Genomic DNA, 21,173 nt, shown 5'->3' on the forward strand with positions numbered 1-21,173 from the left:
TTCCTCCACCCCCGTGCAGACGACGACGCCCTCTCCCTGGGACCCCGCAAGGCTCACAACCTCCTCGTCGCTCGGGACACCACCACCGACAGCAGGCCCGACCCAGAGAGCGGCATCATACACCCTGGTGACATCAACAACAAATTCATCTTCGTGCTCTTTGGGCTGATTGGCGTCGCCTTCGTCGCCGTCGGCATCTGGTTCTTCTTCTGGGCCCGCAACGGCGGCTTCTACTTCAAGGAGGACGACTGGGATGACTACAAGTCCACCGTGCTGCGTCGCAAGGGCCCCAATGGCACCACCCTCAGCGGCGCCACCACAGCGACCGACCTGGGCGGCGGCAGTGTCTACAAGGACATCTACGACAATGACGACGACAACCGCACCGAGGTCACCGGCACTACTCTGACTGGAATTACTGGCGGCGTCTCTGACATTGCCGGGCGCGAGAAGCGCCGTCAGAAGCGCGTCCAGAAGGAGCGCGAGAAGGAGCGCCGCCGCGAGGAGAAGCGTCGCGAGAGGGACGAGAAGAAGAAGCACCGCAGCAGGGAAGGAAAGCGCAAGGTTGGTGACGATGGCGGCGTTGTCGACGAGGAGGCCGAGGCAGAGGCAGAGCAATACCTGCGGAACTACCGCCATGAGCGGCCGGCACGCGTCGGCGGCATCAATAGGGAGAGTGACGCCAGCACCTGGGACGGCTCCACGAATCCCACCGAGAGCAGCAGGGGCGGCTACAGCGAGAGCGGCGTCACCGAGGAGCTGATGGCCAACCAGGAGCCCAGCCCGGTCAGCTCGCCCACCAAGAAGAAGGCCCCCAGCGGTGGCATCAGAAAGGTCTACTCGACCGCCGACAAGCGCGACATGCGCGAGACAGAGCGTATCCGCGCTGAGGCTCGCAAGCTGCAGGAGAAGGGCCGTGCCGCCGCTTCAAGCTCGGGCGGCGGGCCCCGCAGAACCTTTTCGTGGCAGCGCGACAACACCGTCACCGAGGATACCGCCATGATGGCCGCGCCCCCAAGCTACACAGCCAGCGAGGTCGAGTCGCGCATCCCTGGCAGCTGGGCCGAGAGCGACGTCGGGAGCGAGGTGGGCACCAAGGTCTACCAGCACCACATCCCCGGCCTGTCGTCTGCGGGCTCGTCGGCCGGCGGCACAGACGTGAGGGATTATGCCGAGGAGAGGAGGAAGAACAGGCGGAGCGGCGGGTACAGGCGGGACCGGTGAGGTGTCACAAATCAAACGAAAGGTGATTTTCTTTTCACGAGGGCAACGATAAAGGAATAACGGGCTGGCTATGGTCTTGGGGGCTTTGCTTCGGAAATGGGTTTCTTCCATTTGTTAAGTCGATCACGACATTACATTCTTCACTTGGGACACGGTCAATTCATGGCGTTGGTCATCAGCGACAGCCTCGCGGGGTAGCATTGTAGATAGCATGTACAAACAAACAATTCGAGGCATATTCGGTCGCTTGAGATGTCTCTTTTCCGTGCGATTGTGAGTGGTAGTATGGAGAATAATAGCTCTTGACGTTTGGCTTGTGAGTTGTGTGTCAGTGTAGCGATCAGATTTGGGCACATTGGACTGATGGTATCAGAAAAACCCTTCGTTTGAGTGGCTGGGAGCGTCTTTGCAGCCATGGCAGTGCTCTGGGCAGGATAGTTGTTTTCGAAAGAGGTTGGATATGTTTCTTGCTGTAGTTTTACTGTCACTTATTGAGATCAGCGCAGAAACAGCAGCGCCTAGTTTTACCCCAGCCGTTGCATCAAGAACCCACCGCCTACTTGTGCTAGGATACAGTGCAGTACAACAGTAGGAGGTAACCCTCCAGGGGTCCAGCCACCTAAAAGAGTCCCCCCTCGCCTAGCCCAGCCCCCCTAGACGCCCAGAACACTTACCCCGGATTGGCGTAAGGACTGCCCCTGTGCGATGCATGTTCAGCGGGACGGCTTACCTGCATTGCTGGCAACTTTAGTGCTCCTCGTGACAAGCTACCTCTGGAGACTTTATCCCCAATCATAAACTACTTTATCTTTCCTCGGCGCCCGCCCCCCCCCCCCCTTCCGACAGCTCAACACGTCGAGCTGATGCGATTACTACAGAACTTTAAGTCCACGAACCAGACCTTCCAACTTTTGTTCGCCTCGGCCTCATAGAAAAAAGAATTACCACAAGAAAATCCCTCCACACGCGCGACAGTTGAGACAGCACGGACATGGTGGCGGTGTGCTGTCCGTCGGAAGCAACACGACTTGCTCCTCAAGCCCAAGAATCTACTCCCTGGACATTATACCCAGCAGCATCCACGCACGATCACGACCACAGACGACCGCAGCTGATCTTCGTACTGGGTCGGTAACGCGCCAGCGTATTCCAATGCCACGAGCCGGGCTGGGTCTGCCACCGCCCGAGAGCTCCAGCACCTTCACACGATGACCCGCAGAATCGTGAGCTTTGTTCCCCGAGCACCACCACCACCACCACCACCACCACTGTCTTTCCACATCAGGGCCAGGCGCACACGCAAGGCAGCTAGAGACAGACAGAGAGAGTGAGGGAGAGAGCATCCATCTTGCTAACCATGGGCTGTTGCCAAAACAAAATAGGTCAGGACAATAGTCCAAACATCCGCCTTAGCCACCCTCACCTTCCTAGTCATCTTCTTCCTCGACAGAAATTTCCGAGTTCTTCCCTCCGCCATACATGAGTACATGCCACAGCACCATGCGGGATTGCTCATAACAGACATCGCCATCAAGTCCTGTTCCTCGGTCAACGTCTTTTCCTCCTGCCGCCTCGACCCGGACACATGGCATCGCGTCGAGAAGGATCTGTACCTGGGCCGCGCGCTCGTCACCAGCGCATACGTCCACGTCAAGCGCAAAAAGGAGGAGGAGCTCACCTCGGACGATAAGGTCGTCATCGACCTCGCCGTGGGGCGCCTCGACCCGGGCACCGGCGTCAAGGGCGAGGCGGACGAGCGGTGGGAGATGAGGGACGCGGGTCTCTGGATCAAGCGGAGCGCCAAGAAGAAGGCCATCGACTCCAAGCAGACCATCACTGCCGTGGACGTGCTGTTTGGCGACGATGCCGTCGAGGCGCGCGACGGCTGGGAGCTGCCCGAGAAGGGCACCCCGCTCATCCTGAACGCGGACCCGCACATCCCCTCGGCGCATCTCACGGTGCGCAGGGGCAGCCAGCAGGAGCCCTACAAGCCAGACCTCAAGGTTAAGGACAACGGGAAGTTCAAGATACTGCAGGTCTCGGATATGCATCTGAGCACGGGCGTGGGCGCATGCCGGGACGAGATGCCAGAGCACCCAGAAGGCGAGAAGTGTGAGGCTGATCCGAGGACGCTTGACTTTGTCACGAGGGTCCTGGAGGATGAGAAGCCGGATCTGATCGTTCTGGGCGGCGATCAGATTAATGGGGACACGGCTCCAGATGCGCAATCCGTGAGAAATTATCCCTTGGCTGAAACCCCTGGATATTGCGCTGTGTATCCTTGCTAACCTCTCCCACCCCTTCCCTCCTCCTCCTCTAGGCCATTTTCAAATACGCTCAGCTCTTTATCAAGCATAAGATCCCCTACATTTCCATCTTTGGAAATCACGACGACGAGAAAGCAGCTGGGAAGAGCCTCTCTCGCGCCAACCAGATGGCCCTCGTCGAGACCCTCCCCTACTCCCTCTCCAAGTCCGGGCCCGACGACATCGACGGCGTGGGCAACTACTACATCGAGATCCTGGCCAAGGGGAGCTCGAAACACTCGGCCGTGACGGTCTACATGCTGGACTCGCACTCATACTCGCCCGACGAGCGCCGCTTCAAGGGCTACGACTGGATCAAGAAGAACCAGATCGACTGGTTCCGGCAGACAGCGCAGGGGGTGAAGAAGAAGCACAGCGAGTACACGCACATCCACCTCGATCTTGCCTTTATACATATCCCGCTCCCGGAGTACAGGGATGAGGACCAATTGGTTGTTGGGGAATGGAGGGAAGGTGTGACGGCGCCGACGTATAACTCGGGTTTCAGAGATGCACTGGTCGAGCAGGGCGTCGTCATGGTCAGCTGTGGACAGTAAATCCCCCCTTCTTCTTCTCTTTCCCTTTGTTCTGTCTCACTAGAACTGACAAAAATCCCTTCTCAGCGATCACGCAAATGAGTACTGCGCCCTGTCTACAGACGAGTCCAACAAGCCCGCCCTCTGGATGTGCTACGCGGGCGGCTCTGGTTTCGGCGGGTACGGAGGCTACGGCGGATATCACCGCAAGATCAGGGTATTTGATATCGATACAAATGAGGGCAGAATCACCACCTGGAAAAGGGTCGAGTGGGGCGAAACCAAGCAGAAGCTGGATGAGCAGATCATCGTCGACGCAGGAAAACCGATCGCGGTCATGCAGGGCTGAAAAGAAAAAGGAACGGAAATACGAGGGTCTCTCTTTTCAAGGGAACACCGGGAAGAAGGGGGGGGGGGGGGTTCCATGACCAAAGGAAAAACGCATTTGAAACGGCCGGACTTGGATTATACCTCATTCTTATCATGATCATCATTCTTGGCTTTGCGTCGCTTATCCACCAGCTGGGTCCTTTTTTTCTTCATCATCACTACGAAAACGCTCGTCGCGTTAGACACGCTAGAACATTCTTAGCCTGCTTCCGACGACTTGCCTACTGTCTTGAATGTCATATTCTTTGAGAGCTGGCCTGCAGAGCTGGCCTGCTACTCATGGGCAATTACACACAAGCGCGCAGCAACAGGAATAAAAAAAATACAAGGAGGGGCGTTCCATGGCGTCACAAGGGGGGAGAGATTGTTGTCTCCTCGCATACCCCCCTCCCCCCTCAGCTATCTATCTATTTATCTATATACATATACACACACACATATACATACGTTTGATATCCACCTCTTTTTGTTGTTGAAGGGTTCATGGGCCCTTTTAAATTCGAAGATCCATGGGGGAATCTGCATCCTATGCAAGGACAAAAGGGCAGCAAAACAGACGAGCGCACAGACTTTCTTGTGTGTGAAGGGTGACAGCAGACAGAACCCAATGAAACGGGCCGGGAGAGGGACCAGATGTATTCGACTGAGGAAAGGGGGGAGGGGGAACACGGTCAATGAGAAACATGCCAGAGAGAGATTCATTATGGGTTCGGTGGGATGGGGGGGGGGGGCAACGGAATGAAAGATCTATGGCCTGTCACAGAGCGAGGGGATTTATCTCCTAGGTAGATTCGTTTGAATGGCGTGGACGGTGGTCGTGCCGGGTACCATAGGAGAGAATGAGGGGAGTGCGTGTTGTGCCCAACATGGACGGAAGATGGCCTACACCTGATCTACCTACACCCAGTAGAAAAAGCAAAAGAAAAAAACACCCCAGGGAGCATCGATCGCCTCTTGTTCCTCCTTTCCCCATTGGAATCGTGTCATTTTTGCCATTCAACCATTCGAGTATATATAGAAGAGCTCCTAACGAAATGATCTTATCTCGTATAGATTTCGAGGTATCGTCCGTCGAGGATTTGTAGCCTTGTGGTAAGAATTGAAACGCATGTCCCTAAGTAAAGCATCATCAACTCTCTCAACACTGACCTTGTCTTTTCCTTCATCAACATAATCTACCTTGGAAGCACTAGAACGCAAAAAGACACGGGTGATGTGGATATGAGTACGGATAAACTGTATTTCCAAATGATACCACGTATGAAAGGCCGTCGTCATAAGCGGCTCAAGACTTTGAGAAACTCCAACTTCGCCACGCCAGAAATTGATCTGTTCCCAAAGCATTTCATCCAAAACCTGCAAAATATCTCACGACTGTCGTTCACCTATCGGAGTGTGGTGTGTATCAAGACCCCACAGGAAAACATCCGTCCACCCTTGTGCGCCAATGCTCCATGTTCCCCTATCGAAAACAATTCTTCGCCTCCTGGTATGTGTCCACTATGGGATGTCGCTCGCTCTGTGCTCAGTGTGATGATGAATATCCGTTGTCGGTTATCACAGTCTGGGTATTTCTGCCGCACAGCTGCCCGCTGTCTATAACCCTGTCCTCCTGAGGCCCGTTGATGCGCCAGGTGTTTTATGCCCCCCATGCTTATCACCATCAGCTAAATAGTTGTCTACCCCCCCCCCCCCCAGAGATCTGGCGGCTTCTCATCGGTTTGACCTCGAGCTGTCGCTGCGGTCACGGCCGGCTCCTTGCCGCACAGCATCGCTGTAACTTGGAATTGGTGGGCTCTCCCGCCCCGCAGTATTCCTCCTGCTGCCCCGCCCGCTCGCTGTCACGGAGGACGCCCCTCTGCTCCGAGAGATACGTATGAGGGGTGCGTGTTCGTTCTCTGAGCTATCCCGCCGACTCTCGGCGTCAGATGATTCAGGGCTGGTATACTCGGGTGGCGGATGGCTCGGCTCCTGCAGACCAAGGCCGACCGATGGCACTGTGGTGGTTGCGTCGTCGGCGGGACCGGTGGCGGCGGCGCTGCTAGGCTCGCCGCCGTCGTCATCGTTGGGTACGAGCTGGGCGAGTGAGATGTCCGTAGGGCTGCGAGCAGGACCGGGACTCGTCGGAGAGAGCATCCTGAAGTTTCCGGAGCGCGTGCGACCGTGGCCAGGATGAGGCTCCAGGCCTTGCTGGTGCTGTGGTCTGAAGTACGTTTGGACAGACTGGCTGTGAGCGTGGGTACGCTGGGATCCGTTGTAACCATCCTTCCTGCCACTCTCCAACAAGATGCTGCCGGCCTCCGATCCATAGGGTGGTGGTGGGGCCAAAGACCCTGTCATCGGAGCCAGGCCCCATTTCTTGACATTGGCCTCAATAAACACAAAACCAGCCTGCCCAAAGTTGACGTGTACAGTTGCGGGTCCGTTGGCGCCAATGGCGGGGAAGAAATTGGGATTTTTGATGCCGTGTACGACGTCGTCCAACTTTTTTCCATTGCGGGTATAGAAGATGCACCCCGTTCGTGGTCGGTATCCACACCCGATCACGTCGCCCTGGCCAAAGGGAGGAGCATATGGTGCCTGGTGGAACGGTTGGTTGAAGCGCTTGTAACCATTCGAGAAGTAAGCCGCAGAGTGTCGGTGAAAGCCTGCCATTAAGCGTCAGTACATAATGCCTCTATTGAGATCACAGCCGAGGGAGGTCCGCTGTTGCCATTTATACCACATACCTGGCAGCCTGAACAACGGATAAGGCTTGGTGGCCATCCCGATCGCGAGCATGGTCGCATCAGGCTTCTCATAAATCTTTGCCTCCCAGTAGTAGACCTCGTTCTGTTTGGGGACGGGAAGGTTGGTCATGACGGTACACTCGGAGTCGAAGAACTCTATTTCTGTGCGGCCCTCGACGAAGCAGTTGGCGATCTCGAGTTCTGGCTCGAACTCCCATGCCGAGACACCCTTCTCTTGTATGGCTAGGTACTGCGATAGTGATATGTCGGTCTGCAGTGACTCGGCAGGATTGGATGTGACAAAGGCTAGTAGTGCGCTGTTAGCATCATGGATAACTCCCTCACTATCGCCCAAGTCGACAAGAGAGACAACATACCCTTGGCTCGGAGATACTCTGATCTCTGCATGTCGTCCATGGTCTCGAGGGCCTCAGCCTCCTCCCTCGCAAATGCCTGCTCATCATCGTACTCGCCAGGCCGACCGATGCGGTCGAGGAGAATGCGGCCTGAATTTGTGTATCTGAAGAAGTAGACGAGGACGAAGATGATGCCTATTAGGGCGGCGGAGCCGAGGGAGGACAGTAGCCCGATAACAACGCCATTCAAGGCGTCGGGCGATCTCGATGACATGGTCGATCTGTGAGCCGCGCGATCGCGAGCTGAGATAGGAAGATCGCAACACAGTCGTAGGCGCGGGGGGCGTTGTGGACTATGGCGAGATAGTAGGTCCTAGGGACTTTGATGCGAGGGTGGCGTTACCGCCGTGACGCAATCATTCGAGAAGGGAGAGTCGCTTCGCAGAAGGAGGAAACAGGCTGAAGGGGGAAGAGAAAAGGAGAAAGAGAAAAGGGAAGAAGGAAGTCAAACAGCAACCAGCTGGAATGAAAGTCGCCGTCGACAAGAGAAGAGGATGCCGGCGTCGGTGGAGGGAGGCACAGGTAAAGAGAAAGAATGGGGTCGTGTGAGTGGTAATGATGTGCGTGGTTGGTGGTTGGACTCTCAGAGCCGTGCCACACAAGAGCGGGACGCTGCGAAGCAGGCTCGGAACAAGGCCTGCTGCAAGTTGTTTGGGTCGATCCCGTCTAACCTTGGAATGAAGACCAATCAGCCCAAAGCAGTCTAGTATAGCTAATAGGTGGGCTTGCGCTGTGGGCGGCGGAGCAGGTTCGGCTGAAGCGGTAGCGGTTGCAGATGAGACGGCTGGCACCAGGGCAGCGTGCTGTCCCAGCGTACAGTTTCGGAGAAGAGGGCAAGATCCCAAGAAGAAAGATGAAAAGGCACTTTTTGCTTGACAAAAGAAACCATCTGAGGAGGTCAATAGTGTTGGGTAGGGGCTTTAACTAGTCGATGAGAAGAAGCATAGACAAAAATAAAGAAAAAAATCAGATCGATCAAGTCAGGTGAGAAGAGGGGGGGGATGATATCAATCATCCAATCCGAAGAGAAAGAAGCGGAAGAAGCGGGATGAGGGGGAAAGAATTAGGCTTGATGGCTGGCGGTCGAAGGTTCGACCACAGGGGACAATGGGGATGGGGTGTGGGTAAGTATGGTGGTTGTTGGTGTTGGAGAACAGTGGGCATAAGCGCTGTCAGGGTCGCCCAATCCGTGTGAATAGCTCAGTGTATTACCATACATAGTACAAGAATACTACGGTAACTGCTGGAGAAGGACCCGAAGCCCGCCACCTCCGTTTTACAGGGCCCACCTGCAGCGTCAGCCAAGGTATCCCAAGGTAGTCATGACCCGTGCACTGCTAGCTGCTACGTCAGGCCCTCACTGGAAATACTAACACACGTACCCTGTAAGGATACATAGAGCGTCGACATGAAGACAGCAATAATGCTGGCCCGCGCAGCGTGTTTTAGGAGTGGGATCTGGTCTCAAGACAAGCCATGGTCGTGGAAAAGAGCCCTGACAGGACAGGGGAGTCGCAGAAGGAACGATTTTGGTCAATGCCCCTATGAATTACCCTCATCTCATCGGCTTCCATAAAGAACCCGGAACATCAATGTCGAAATGAGCCGACTGGCCGTCAGTCCTCTGCAATATAAATTCCCCAGGTCGATCCCATTCCCTTCATTATATCTGCGTCACCAGCTCTCTCGAACCAGAACCTGGTGCTGCAGAGAGAGCCTATGCTGGATATGAGCTTACGACCCTCAGCGTATAGCATGAGAGCCCTTGGAACCCCACCCCTTGGCCCCTGCTCGTTCATGCTGGCTGCCGTAAGGCCGGGGCGGGTCTGGTGTAAAAGACCCTCTGTTGAGGCTTTGGCCCTGCGCAGGTGGTTTCATGAAAGACCAGGGCCGACCGGCCTCGCGACCTCTTTATCATATGGCGATACGCCAAGCTGCAGGACTTTTAATCTACCTGAGATGTCTCTCCAGAGGTCTCAACGTGCAGTGCATACTGCGATCTTATTTTTACCTTCATCACTTATACAGGCTCTCAGATCGCCGCCTGCCCCGAGTGGCTGGTTGTGTCAAGATCCAGCCATGCTCGCGTGCTGATGCTAATTTTGCATTTAAGCTTCTGGCTCTCTTTCACCCCTCCCCCGTCAGCACCTTTTCCTCCATGGGCCAATCTTTTGCCTCCATTGACATTGCCTGTCAGAATTGTGATCTCAACTCACAGGCTTCTCCGCCTGAAAAAACTTCCGGCAAGACGTGCATGCAACATCTCAGAATGTGACAACAATCATCATTGACAAGGAAGAGATCTCCCGTGGCCACAATCTGCCCCTGTGGACGCCAACTACACATTCTTGATCAGCACGAGGCACGTGGACACAAGGCAACGCCCTCCCGAGATGCCTCTTGTGTGTGGACGTGGCTGAACAGCTACCTATATTCTAGCTGCAGTGAAGAATGCATCGACACGGAGATGCCCTCGCACGCTCAAATCCGTCAGGTACTAACTAGAGTCTCTCTACGTGGTCCACTCGCCCGTTATCCAAGCAATTAGCTACCTTCTATGAGACACACGAAAATGGCCCCCTTTGAAAAGTTCGGATCGAGGTTCTGTAATTTTGCGGTGGTCCGGAAATTCGGCTGTGGCCCGTCATCTCGACCTTTGCAGGCCTGGGCTGAAAGACGATGTCAGACACTATAACGAAACCCTGCAGACCCCTAAATACAGCAACATTCCAGTTTAGTATTGCCAATTCGGCGTGGATACAAGCATGCAGCAGATCCTGTCTTGTACCTTATCTCGGAGTTTCAACATGTGCGAAAAGACAGTATGTATCTTGTATTCACACAGTGCATCCCGCGTGCACGGCCCACTCCGGGACAACCTCGGAACCCAAACCAGTAATATCACCATCGCTACAACCTCTCTTCAACACCACCATCTCCTATAACTATGCGGCCGCCATCGGCTCCTCACTACTCCCAACGCATCCGTCGTCGCACCAGCTGCACCCGCTACGCCGCCTTCGCTCGACTCCGGCCTTCCTGCCATCCCGCCCGGTACATATCACGACATACCTTCACGAACAGCTCTCCCCAGAAGCTCCGTCGCATTTTGCCACCCTGGTTACAATGCACCATTCAACAGGCTCTTCTCCTTGCCTCGCGTTGAGAGCGCCTCGCCGCGGGGACCGTGGGGCGTACATTACCTGACCGCGCTTACAGCCTGCCAGATTATCGCCAATAATGCCTTTGACGGCTATCTCGTTGCAGAGCAGGCCGACGGACCCCGGATCGTGGCAGACAACGACAGCATCCTCACACACAATCAATACTTCTTTATCGTTCCCGACAAACCAATATACGCTGTTGTACCATCGTTTCAAGAGTGGCAGTTTCCTGGAAGTGCTCCTCAAGCATGGCAGGATGCGGTAGCAGCTACTTTGGCAGACGACATAACTTTGGCAGGCGACGTACCAGGCGAACAGCGTTGTGTTGTAACCGGCCGCTTTACAGTCGAAGTAGCTCACCTCAGTCCAAGGGAAGAAAAAACATGGTTTCTTAACAATGCGATGACCATATACGATTCGCATTCAGCCTCCAACCCAACCGATTGTCCTTCCAACCAAATCATTCTCGACTGTTCTTTACATACAGCTATGGACAAACAACTTTGGGCCTTTGCGCCACGGCATCAACGTTTTGCGGTTCAAACGATTTCCCTTCCCCAAAATCTTACACACAACATGCTGAGCGAATTTGTTGACGAGTATCACGGCCGGTACCTACGGCCCGGGGGAATGTTTGGGACAGAGGTTGAATACTTGTTCGTACGATCTGCTTGGACAGTACTTTGCCTGGTCAAAGGGTTTATCTTGATGGGAAGACCGATGACTACATTGGCAAGATATCGAGTATGGGAGGATGGTATGGCTAGGGTGAAGGAGCAAGGTATGCTTGCTAAGGATATTGATCTGCTCTACGGCGGAGGCGGCACTAGAAGTGCTAGCCCTCGCAAGCGCAGCCGTACATCATCTGAGCAGGGCCGGGATGAGGTTGAATGGGGCAGCGCGTACGATTGGAACGGGCGCGGGTGGCGCGACACGACTGTCTCTCGGGATGAGGAGAGGTGTCGCAAGAGGACACGCGACGAGGATGTGCGGCATGGAAAACGGCGGCGTGTCTATGCCAGTGATATCTCTGCTGTGCCGTCGTTGGCAGAAATTGGCTCTTCTGCTTCTGTCTCAAGTGTAAGCCCAAGACTAGGTCCAAGCCTGCCAGTTGAGCATGCAAGATCGAAGGAGGACCACGACCAGGACTATGATCTGGAACAGGACCCAGAGTTGCAGCTTGGTCAAGCTTCCAGCACACCATGCCCATAGGGGCCAAGCCAATACGATGTCATAACATGTAGATATCATATGCTGCTGACATCCTAGCACCTAACACTACACATTCTAGTGCAATAGTTCGGTCGTGGTTGGCCAACTTGGTCAGTTCTACGTCACTCTTCTATGCCTCGTTCTTGCAATAAATATTAAAACCCATGTGTCCAAGTGGTATGCTGTGGTCGCTAAGGAACTTGGCAAGATATGTCGAATAGACAGCCTGACAATAACATGCAAGTATTACTTACATATGAACCTAGGTATAATGTAAATAGTTGGATATACACACAGGGGAACAGCACGAAGGAAGAGTGGATGCAAAGGGTAGTCTTATCATGATTTATTGACATTCTAGATGCTGACTAGGATAGGTCAGCACAGCAATGAATTCCTATGTATACCTTAGCTCGTGAAGTCCGACCGGTCTCCTGGATGATGAACTCTGTACTGTAGGCCAGAACATCCTCAGCAGATGGCACTGGTGTTGAGTACGTCGGTGGTGGTACATCAGAGCGGATGGCTGGCCAGTCGAAGCCCTCAGCTAAGAGGGAGTCTTCTCCTGGCTGACGGTCCTGTGGATCCACGAAACCCTTAGAGAAGTACAACTTCTTTGGAGGCATGTTGATGCCAGTAGGTAGTGGGGAGGGATATCTATATAGGAGAGCAGCACCCGGAAGTTCCGAGAGTCAGACTTCGGGTGTTTGAACACGATGAAAGTGGGCGAACGGCTTCTCATCTTCTTGTGTTGGCTGCATTGCCAGAGTCTTTATTGTGAACAAGGAGGTCTCCGTATCACTAGCTCTCGAATCGTAACAGTGCATAGAAAAGGCCAGTTTATTCGGGAGAGTATATGAAAGAGGAAGATGAAGAGAAAAGAAGAGAGAGTGTGGAGGAGAGGAGGCTAGCTAGCGGTGGCTATATGTGATGCCCTAATATGTAGTCCCTGGTTGCTTATGTAAGATAAGTGGGGACGTCCGAGGTCCCATCAGTCTTATAGAAGAGGGTGTAATATATTATAGCATGCCTACCTGAGTAGGTAGGAGAGACAAGCACAGAGGCTTGTTGCTGCACATGCTATATCTCGTTCACAATGCACGCTGCCACCCAGAACAGGCAGCGGCGTGCACTTCAAAACGAAAGGCTGGAAATAACACATCAAAGCTTGACCTGAGCCAAACGTGCATATGCACGCACGGCGTGGCAAACCTTGCTGGAAGGACTACTTGGATGCAAGCTACCTAGGTACAGCTGAGGTTATTTTAGACATTAAACTTTGCTCAGGTCGGGTTCAGGGCTTGATCTCGAGCGCTTAGGCATGGCTTGAGCCGCAACCTTGAGTTTGATACTCAAGCGCCGGGCCGAAAACGCCAACGTGACGGAACTCCCAGCGTTCGCCAGGCCGCAACATTCGACCGGAAGACTACGTTTTCGGACCACGATCTATCGAACTGGACATCCGGCCCTTAGTGGCTTATTTAGAGGAGAGCAGACGGGATCCCAAGCTCTCCACTAGGTATGGTCGTACGTGATATTGGTACTATTCACAAGGTTTATATGCCAAAATATGATTGCAGAATGGGGAGTGGAGACAGGCCAAAAGCGGCTTGCCACTGGAGGGTTGTCTTCTACAAAATGTTTGGTATAGATTTGGTCTGCAAAGAGTACCCAAGAAGGAGCTAGTGAATCTCAAACAGTGTGAGGAACGGATCATTTGTTTGCCGTGTTCTGAAACATCTTCCAAGGGTCTCTTTTGAGACCAAGGCAAAGAGGTTTGAGGATGAGCAATGTGTCCTATCATGCCTTCCCAATTAGGAAATGCTAAAGCCCGCATGCACGACTGATGTCTCCAATCTGTACAACCTTTCAACAGCTGCTTCTAGCCCTGCCATCCGCTATGTGAATATTTTGGCGGCTTAGATGCTCATCTCCTCCTATTTCAGGATACCCAATTGTTTGCATTGCAAAAGTGCTCAGACTAGCAATTTAATGGGCGAGTTTCAACATGTGTACACTGGCTTCCTGAACAATTAAATTGAAAAGCAATTGCTGTGTGACTGCTGCACATGTCTCCGAAGAGCTCAAGGAGTCATATGAGTACCATAGTTGAAACCTTTTGAATACTTGAGTGGAATTGTAAGTATAAACAGTGCAATCAGTGCAATTGCAATGGTGACGTGGGCATAGGCATGGACAAGAAGGTCATACAATCAGTGCTGAGTACTTATAAGTAATTAGGCTGCAAAACCAGTAGACAAGCCAGTAATCCAAGAAGTCTTTGCAACAATTGAGCAATGGTTGGTAGATGGGTTAGTCCAACAGTTGATCTGTCACTTATCGAATCAGGGCCGTGCATGTAGTGCAGTGGTCGAGGTGATTATAAGATACAGTCCCCTGGGCTCTTCAGCCATTATAGGCAGCTGTATCTTCAATCCTAGCCTCTAGGAGCCTTGGTTCTCGTTTGCACCTTTTTTTTTCTTCTTTTTCTTTTTGTTGGAGACAGTTGCCATGGACCTGATTATCATTGCGAGACAGAATGATATATTAGTCAAGCATGTATACTTTACAGAGAATATGCACGGTATGTCTTGCACATTTAAATGTGTCAAATGGTGATGACCACCGGGCCCGACTTGCACTGTGCCGGGCATGCCTCATGTACTTGCAGCAAGTCGACATAATCACACGAGGGGACACCTGATTGAATATGAGGTATCGAATACAGCTCATGGTTTCAGAGTACTTTTCCAATATTCTCAGCGTATATTCTTCTTTGCTCTGGCTTCTTACATTGCACTATTGGCTGTCTTCAAGGTCCTTTATATGTGTCCCTTCCTCTCCCCAGACTGAAGAAATTGTTCGGCACAGCTTTCCTAACGGCTGCGAAAACATGGACCCCAGATGGCTGACGTGATAGCACACAATAAATTGAGCAGGCCAATGGTCACCTGTAGAGCATCTCCGAGGCTTAATGGTGTTCCAGGGTCGAACGACCTCGGGGCGTTGTCTCTCTGCTGATTCATTATCTTCTCTCTCAGCTGTCTGTCCCATTGTCCGTTCTCGTTCCGATGAAAGGAAACGCGTTACTCACGATTGGCATCGTATAGGCTGGAGACGCCAGTACGATGAGGATTGCAAGGCCGACGGCTTTGTATGTGTTCATGACGCTGAGGTCGGGAGAGTGTAGCTAGATGGTGTTGGGTCGGTTCAAAGATGGATGTGAAGCAGAGCCTGCAGTAGCGTCTGTATGCTGCATTCTCAGTGCCATGAGCTTCCCCTTATAAGCACTTTTTTTTTTTCCTCATCACAGCCGATTTTGAGCGATGGCCAGGTGGTGAGATATTCGAGCAAGGAACAACGAGACTCACGGGCTGATGAATGATAATCCTATCCCCAAGACGGCTCAAGAGGAATGCTTTGTGGTATACGATGAATCGTTCCTCACAATAAGAAAAAAGCGTTGTAAGCAGTGGCCTATTGTGGGAATCTCGATACAATGTGTAGATGTTTGGAGATGGGCGCTGGCTATATGTATCGAACCTTTTCTGCCCAAGGACTTGAAGAATGACTCTGGGATGTCATGATATGTCTTCCACCCCATGCAGCATCCATCCCGCTGCAGTTGACGGTACGTATGAAAATCCCTGTCAGAATCCGCTGCATTGTCGTCCACCCCCAATCGTGAATCTTTCTGTGATTGTGGCTTTAATTTGACGCCTGGCAAGGCGCAAGTAAACATGCACTGTACTGCAGATGCGGTATTACCAATTTGCCAAGGCCAGTCGAAGCCTCTTCTTTCGTCTTGTTGCCAGTCTGTGGCTTTGTCAATTTGTCAGTGAGGTCTCCGGGCCTGGGGTCAACGGTGCTCAGCCACCACTACCACCCCCGCCGTTGTTGCCCTGCCACCCTTGTTAGGAGAAATCTACTATGCTAAGTATTTACGTATGTCTGTACTTACCCAACCAGACCAACCAGTGTCAATCTTAGCCTGCTTTTGCAATTCTTCCACCCCACTCTACGCCTATTTGGTCTGGTTCCACCCCTCCTCTTGAACTCATTCCACCCCGTCCCCTCTTCCACCTCTTCCACCTCTTCCACCTCTTCCTCTGGAAACTTTCCACCCCGTCCTTGGTCCAGTAGGATCAGTGGTGTTTCCCTGATCTTGACGTTTCCACCCCGTGGACTGGTCGTTCTTCCACCCCGTGTATAGCTTACTGACATTTCCACCCCGTTACCCATATTACAATTCCGCCCCGTTACTAGGAGGCCATTCACCGAAGCTCTGCGGCTTGTCTACACTTCCTTCTCGAGGCCAATATATAACGAGGTGCTTCGCATTGCGTCTCGACATAATTCCTGTTTGCCTTCCCCCAGATTCCTGAGCATTTTATTTCCCTGATCACCCACTCACTAACTTGGATCTCCTCAGTGAACCCCTTGAAGGTAGTCCGTCCCTTTTCACAGCATTTCTTCCCTCCTCACAAACACAAGAGATGCCATCCCGCGGCAGCCGAGTCGCATTTAAGTCTCTTGGAGCCAGCGAAGTTGAGACGGGTGCTGCTGGGTCAGGCCACAAGCCTAGGACACGCAACAAGGACTCCTCCATGTGCGTTGACTTTTCTCGTTGTCAAAAAATCTTGAACCACCACAGCCGTGTCTGTTTTGTGTGGCGTCGTAGCCGTCATACCCCAATCAAGACAAATAAACCTATTCGCTAACAACCTGAATCCCAGCCCTCCGTCACGGCAGCGCCAGAATTGTTCTCAGTGCGGCAAACAGTTCTCCAGGGCGGATGCTCTTCTCAGACACTGCATAGCAAAGCACGTCCGTCCGGACGAGAGTCCAGCATACTACTGCTTGGTACCGGGCTGCGACGCTCGAGACCACAAGTTTCGTCGCCATGACAAGTTCTTGGCACACTTCAAGAGGCACCAGCTCAATCGCAAGCCGCGGTACACGGTGGACTATGTCTGGAGCCCCCCTCCCGACGATGATTCCACGGCAGATGTGGACTCTACTGCTGCTGCTGCAGCCCCAGAGGTCGTGTCCACAACAGCAGACGTCGTTGCCTCGCCTCCCATTTTGCTGGAGGACCAGCTCCAGGCCATCTCCCCACAGCCTGCGTCCCTGTCCCCGAACGGACTGGCGGTGCTGCATGCAGAGCACTCCATCACGCTGGTCGAGCTCGAAGCAAGGGAGGCAGACCTTGAGAGCAGGCAGGCCGAGCTGAAGGAGAAGCAGCAGAAATTTATCCAGACCAGCGATCTCAGGTCCGACCTGATGATGTTCCTGAACAAGTGGGACATTCTCGGTGACGACAATTGCGAGACGGTGCTCACCGTGTCTCTGCGGGCGGCGGCGAGGGCGGCAGAGACACATTGTGTCAGTGCAGGACAGGAGATGGAAGAGGCATCAGAGGCAAGACGCCACGCGACAGATCTTGTCGAGGCCATTGCCAAGAGAGCGAGCGTGCTGAAGCGGGCCCTTGATGCGAAGACGCATCTGCAGACACCCGAGGAGAGAGCCGAGAGGACGCAGCTATGGTGGCTGCTGTCGCGTACATGACAAGTCTTAAGGGCAGATTCCTTGGGGCCAAGATTCTCACTGGTGCGGTTTCTATAGAGAACAGTGCAACCATGAGGGGGAATGACTGGCTAGAACAGGGCTGAGATTTCAACCCACTGCTGCCTAAATTTGGCCATGTCCTAGTTGGTCGATTAAACCCTGTCGGCAACTAATAAATACCCGTTACAGCAATTCATTACTGACCCTTTTGCGAGACCTCCGTTTTTTTACTTTTAGTTTCCTCGAACCTCGTCGCACAACTTGTGATAACTTACTGTACACACAAAGAATCACATGGCCACAATGGCTGCTCAGCCCAACCAACAACCCTCCTCCCCTTCTACTTACAGGCACACCCTCCAGGGACTCATTCCTGAGCTGATGCTGCAGGTATTCGAGTCCCTCCCGGACCAGTGGAGTGTCATCGCCCTGCGCCTGACCTGCCACCAACTCAACAACCTCTACCTCGCCCACGAGACGCGCATCAGACAGTCCCTCATAGAACACCTCGTCGCGCCGTTCCGCGACTACTACACCTTCCTCACAACCCTGTACCTCCCCGAGGCGGCCCTGAAACACCCGCCAAAGGGAGGCTGGCCCAACATCACGCGCGAGACATGCAGCGGCTTCGGCAAGACGGACATGGTCATCGACGTGCTGCGGCACCTCCCCTACATCGAGGAGCACCGCAACCTCCACAGCGTCGACTTCAACTGCGACGTCCTGGACTACTCGACGGCCACCGGTGAGGACTTTAGCGGCAGCGACCTCAAGTCGGGCGAGACCTGTCATGCGTTTAACGGGCCGGTGTCGAGGCACAGGGTGGTTATCTTCGAGGGGTACGAGAGCGGCGGGCTGGACATGATGCTCGACACCATGACGGGCGTGGTGTATGAGGAGTTCATCCGGATGGACTCTGGCAAGGTCCTCCCCGTGGAGAGGTATCTCAGGGAAAAGAAGCAGGAGTACGCCGGCTTGCAGGCGCTGTTTGTACCCGAGTGTGACGGCTGTGTCGTGCGGCTCGGAGAGGAGCAGGAGGAAGGGGAGCACCGTCTCGGCTTTGAGGAGCTGGAGAGCAGAGGCGCGCCCAGCAGCCCTGGGACGTTCTTTGGCTCGCAGGAGGACGGGAGGTGGGTCCGTCACTTGTACCACAAGTTTGGCTGGCCAGACAAGGATTGGAGAAAAGAGGAAGCAATGGAAGCTGTCCGGGCTTTTGCCCAGATGAGGGACAGCGAGTACCACACTCAGTTGCCTTCAAGTGGACAGACCCGCTCCATCTCTGCACCTCCCAACTTCCTGCTGCAAAATTTTTATTTCCAGCTGCTGCTAGGAATACTATTTTCTGCCCTACTATGTTTTGCTCTGGTGGAGGGTGTGGAGGCCCTCAGGATATTGAGTGGAACAGGGCATGGGTCCTCGTACATATAAGGAAATCATTCTCTTTAGATTTTCTTGACGAGATGATAACAATCCCAGCAACTTTTCTTCTCCTTTCTATTTTGAACCCTCTGGACAGGTCCAAGGCAGGTTTTCCACCCTGTGCTTGTGCTCATGTAGCCTTAGTTTGCTGTCCTCTTTTCTCCCAGCACGCTTGGGTTGCATGAGCTCTTCTTGCCCACTGCTGAGATGTTCATCGTTTCTTTCAGAGCGATAGCGCCCTAGTCCTGGTTCCCCTTCACCACTCAAACCTGACATATCTCCCCATCCTCCTCACCCCAGGGATCCAAGAACCCAACCAGAACCCCCACCGCGCCAGATACGGCAACTCCACATTCTCCGCCGCAGCAATAGGAAACACCTCGTCCCGCAGCCTCAACCCCGCCTCGCCGCCCTCCAGCTCCCGCGGCTCGTCCACGGCCCAGTAGAACCTCGCCCCCGTCTGCGCCACGATGGGCTCGAGCCTCTGCAGCACCACAGCGAGCCAGGACAGGCAGTCAAAACACACCTGGTTTCTGCTGCTGCTGCCACCGCCACCGTCACCGCTCCTCCTTCCCCCTTGTTCTCCTCCTCCTCCTCCTCCTCCTCCTCCTCCTCCTCCTGCCGCCGCCGCCGTCGTAAAGTATCCCGTCAGCTGACCAAGCAGGTCCCGACCTTGCGCTGGTTGCAGGTACATCGTCAGCCCCTCGAACACGACCATGGTCGGCCGGCTGCGAGGCAATGCCAACCTCGCCAGCCAGTTCGCCTCCGTGACGTCGACGGCCTTGCACTCGTACCGCACGCGAGCTGACGACAATGACGACGACGACGACGACGACGACGACGCCTTGGTGGTGGTGTTGTTGTTGTTGGGGTGTGGTATACCCAGCTTCTCTCGCAGCTCCACCACGTTCGGCAGGTCACAGTCCACCCAGTGCACCAGCAGCCCAGTGTCGTCATCATCATCATCATCATCATCATCATCATCATCATCATCATCATCATCACCACCACCACGACAGCAATACTCCTCGAGGACCCGCAGCGCGCGCGTGTCCAGCCCCGCAGCCAGATGCAGCACCGTAACAGCCGGCTCGCCCCGGCCCCGAGCCTCGCGCAAGAACTCGCCCACCCACCGATCCAGGAACCGCGCGCGGAGGGCAAAGACGGCGCACCGGGCCCCCGTGAGCCGCAGCCCTGTCCAGTGGTAGTCGAGCTGCTGCACCAGGCGGGCGGCGTGGCGGTCGGCCAGGATCGGCGTGGCTGCTCTGGCGTCGACGGCGCGGGCGTAGAGGATGCCGAGGAGTGTCTCTGGGACGCCGCTTAGGTTGGGGTTTAGCTTGGTGGGGGGCGTCGTCTCCATTATTGTTGTGTGGATGGGGGGAGAGAGAGAAAGAGAGAAGAAGGAAAAGAACGCTTTCCCTTGTTGTTGCTGGTAGACTAGGTAAGGACTCAGTGATTCAATGCTATACAATACGAGGATTGAGCATGGCATAACTACTAAAGGAATTACTTACCAAATAAGGATTGGGCCCACACCCCTTTAGTCTTTTTCCGTACATCTTTCTGATCCGCAGTCATTTCGTTGGATATCTTCCATGGCACTCCACACGGCATTTCACCCCTCGTAGATACGGGCAATAGGACAAGAAAAAATCGTCAAAAATGATCGTACCGGGGTATCTCTATTAACGCTACTAAAGCAAGGTCCTAAACAACAGAAGCAACGCACACCAGACACGCTCAAACTATCAACCATCATCCAATGCCTCAGAACGATACATCGCTCCTCTCTCTCTCTCTCTCTCTCTCTCTCTCTCTCTCTCTCTCCGTCGTCGTCATCCCAGGTCATCATCCAATCCCTTCTGTCGTTGCAGTCATTCCACTCCATCCTCCCCTTTTCGTGTCCAGACGATTGTGGACTGGATTATATCGATAATCGATGCGTGTTGAAGGTTGAAGAGAGAATAAGAAGAAAAAAGGTGAAAATGAATAAGAAAATGAAACGGATCCAGTCCATATACCCCATCATTAATTACTCAGGTTGAATGTTCCCTGATCTTTTCCATGGTCCCCCAGGAAGAAGCTGAAAAGAAAATAGCAGAGTGTCCGTGAAGACTACCGAATCTCGACCCGCTGAGACTGCCTTTTCCTGCCAACCCGTAGCAAAATATGAGAAGAAACATAAGGACTGAGATGTTGACCCCTGGAA

At 53.7% G+C, this 21,173-nt stretch overlaps 9 protein-coding genes across 9 annotated transcripts; 6 read left to right on the forward strand and 3 right to left on the reverse strand.

Annotated features, from left to right (window-relative positions):
* Positions 1 to 99: 99 nt before the first annotated feature.
* Positions 100 to 1,215, forward strand: M406DRAFT_231170 (uncharacterized protein; the record flags this gene model as incomplete). The annotated part of the gene is made up of 1 exon (XM_040915863.1): positions 100 to 1,215. A coding segment is annotated over one exon (1,116 nt), but the record flags the coding sequence as incomplete, so codon positions are not given.
* Positions 1,216 to 2,432: 1,217 nt separating this feature from the next.
* On the forward strand, positions 2,433 to 4,415 carry M406DRAFT_326059 (Metallo-dependent phosphatase; the record flags this gene model as incomplete). The annotated part of the gene is made up of 4 exons (XM_040920042.1): positions 2,433 to 2,447; positions 2,607 to 3,455; positions 3,545 to 4,083; positions 4,154 to 4,415. The coding sequence occupies 4 exons, from the start codon at positions 2,433 to 2,435 to the stop codon at positions 4,413 to 4,415; spliced, it is 1,665 nt and encodes a 554-aa protein (XP_040781591.1).
* A 1,754-nt stretch (positions 4,416 to 6,169) lies between these two features.
* Positions 6,170 to 7,815, reverse strand: M406DRAFT_245034 (SPRY-domain-containing protein; the record flags this gene model as incomplete). The annotated part of the gene is made up of 3 exons (XM_040916299.1): positions 6,170 to 7,104; positions 7,186 to 7,491; positions 7,563 to 7,815. 3 exons carry the CDS (start codon positions 7,813 to 7,815, stop codon positions 6,170 to 6,172), a joined length of 1,494 nt encoding a protein of 497 aa, XP_040781592.1.
* A 2,887-nt stretch (positions 7,816 to 10,702) lies between these two features.
* M406DRAFT_222621 (uncharacterized protein) lies at positions 10,703 to 11,449 on the forward strand (the record flags this gene model as incomplete). The annotated part of the gene is made up of 1 exon (XM_040915624.1): positions 10,703 to 11,449. A coding segment is annotated over one exon (747 nt), but the record flags the coding sequence as incomplete, so codon positions are not given.
* A 75-nt stretch (positions 11,450 to 11,524) lies between these two features.
* M406DRAFT_336259 (uncharacterized protein) lies at positions 11,525 to 11,977 on the forward strand (the record flags this gene model as incomplete). Its single annotated transcript, XM_040921128.1, has 1 exon — positions 11,525 to 11,977. The coding sequence occupies one exon, from the start codon at positions 11,525 to 11,527 to the stop codon at positions 11,975 to 11,977; it is 453 nt and encodes a 150-aa protein (XP_040781594.1).
* A 293-nt stretch (positions 11,978 to 12,270) lies between these two features.
* Positions 12,271 to 12,603, reverse strand: M406DRAFT_67019 (uncharacterized protein; the record flags this gene model as incomplete). The annotated part of the gene is made up of 2 exons (XM_040925036.1): positions 12,271 to 12,345; positions 12,385 to 12,603. Coding segments are annotated over 2 exons (294 nt in total), but the record flags the coding sequence as incomplete, so codon positions are not given.
* Positions 12,604 to 16,249: 3,646 nt separating this feature from the next.
* On the forward strand, positions 16,250 to 17,545 carry M406DRAFT_105453 (uncharacterized protein; the record flags this gene model as incomplete). Its single annotated transcript, XM_040915146.1, has 3 exons — positions 16,250 to 16,338; positions 16,410 to 16,586; positions 16,714 to 17,545. The coding sequence occupies exons 2-3, from the start codon at positions 16,474 to 16,476 to the stop codon at positions 17,543 to 17,545; spliced, it is 945 nt and encodes a 314-aa protein (XP_040781596.1). The 5' UTR covers positions 16,250 to 16,338; positions 16,410 to 16,473.
* A 501-nt stretch (positions 17,546 to 18,046) lies between these two features.
* Positions 18,047 to 18,301, forward strand: M406DRAFT_224494 (uncharacterized protein; the record flags this gene model as incomplete). Its single annotated transcript, XM_040915687.1, has 1 exon — positions 18,047 to 18,301. A coding segment is annotated over one exon (255 nt), but the record flags the coding sequence as incomplete, so codon positions are not given.
* Positions 18,302 to 19,220: 919 nt separating this feature from the next.
* Positions 19,221 to 20,324, reverse strand: M406DRAFT_248133 (uncharacterized protein; the record flags this gene model as incomplete). Its single annotated transcript, XM_040916510.1, has 3 exons — positions 19,221 to 19,540; positions 19,637 to 19,768; positions 19,847 to 20,324. The coding sequence occupies 3 exons, from the start codon at positions 20,322 to 20,324 to the stop codon at positions 19,221 to 19,223; spliced, it is 930 nt and encodes a 309-aa protein (XP_040781598.1).
* Between the last annotated feature and the right edge of the window lie 849 nt (positions 20,325 to 21,173).

Source organism: Cryphonectria parasitica, assembly GCF_011745365.1.
Source record: "Cryphonectria parasitica EP155 unplaced genomic scaffold M406scaffold_1, whole genome shotgun sequence".
NCBI lineage: Eukaryota > Fungi > Ascomycota > Sordariomycetes > Diaporthales > Cryphonectriaceae > Cryphonectria > Cryphonectria parasitica.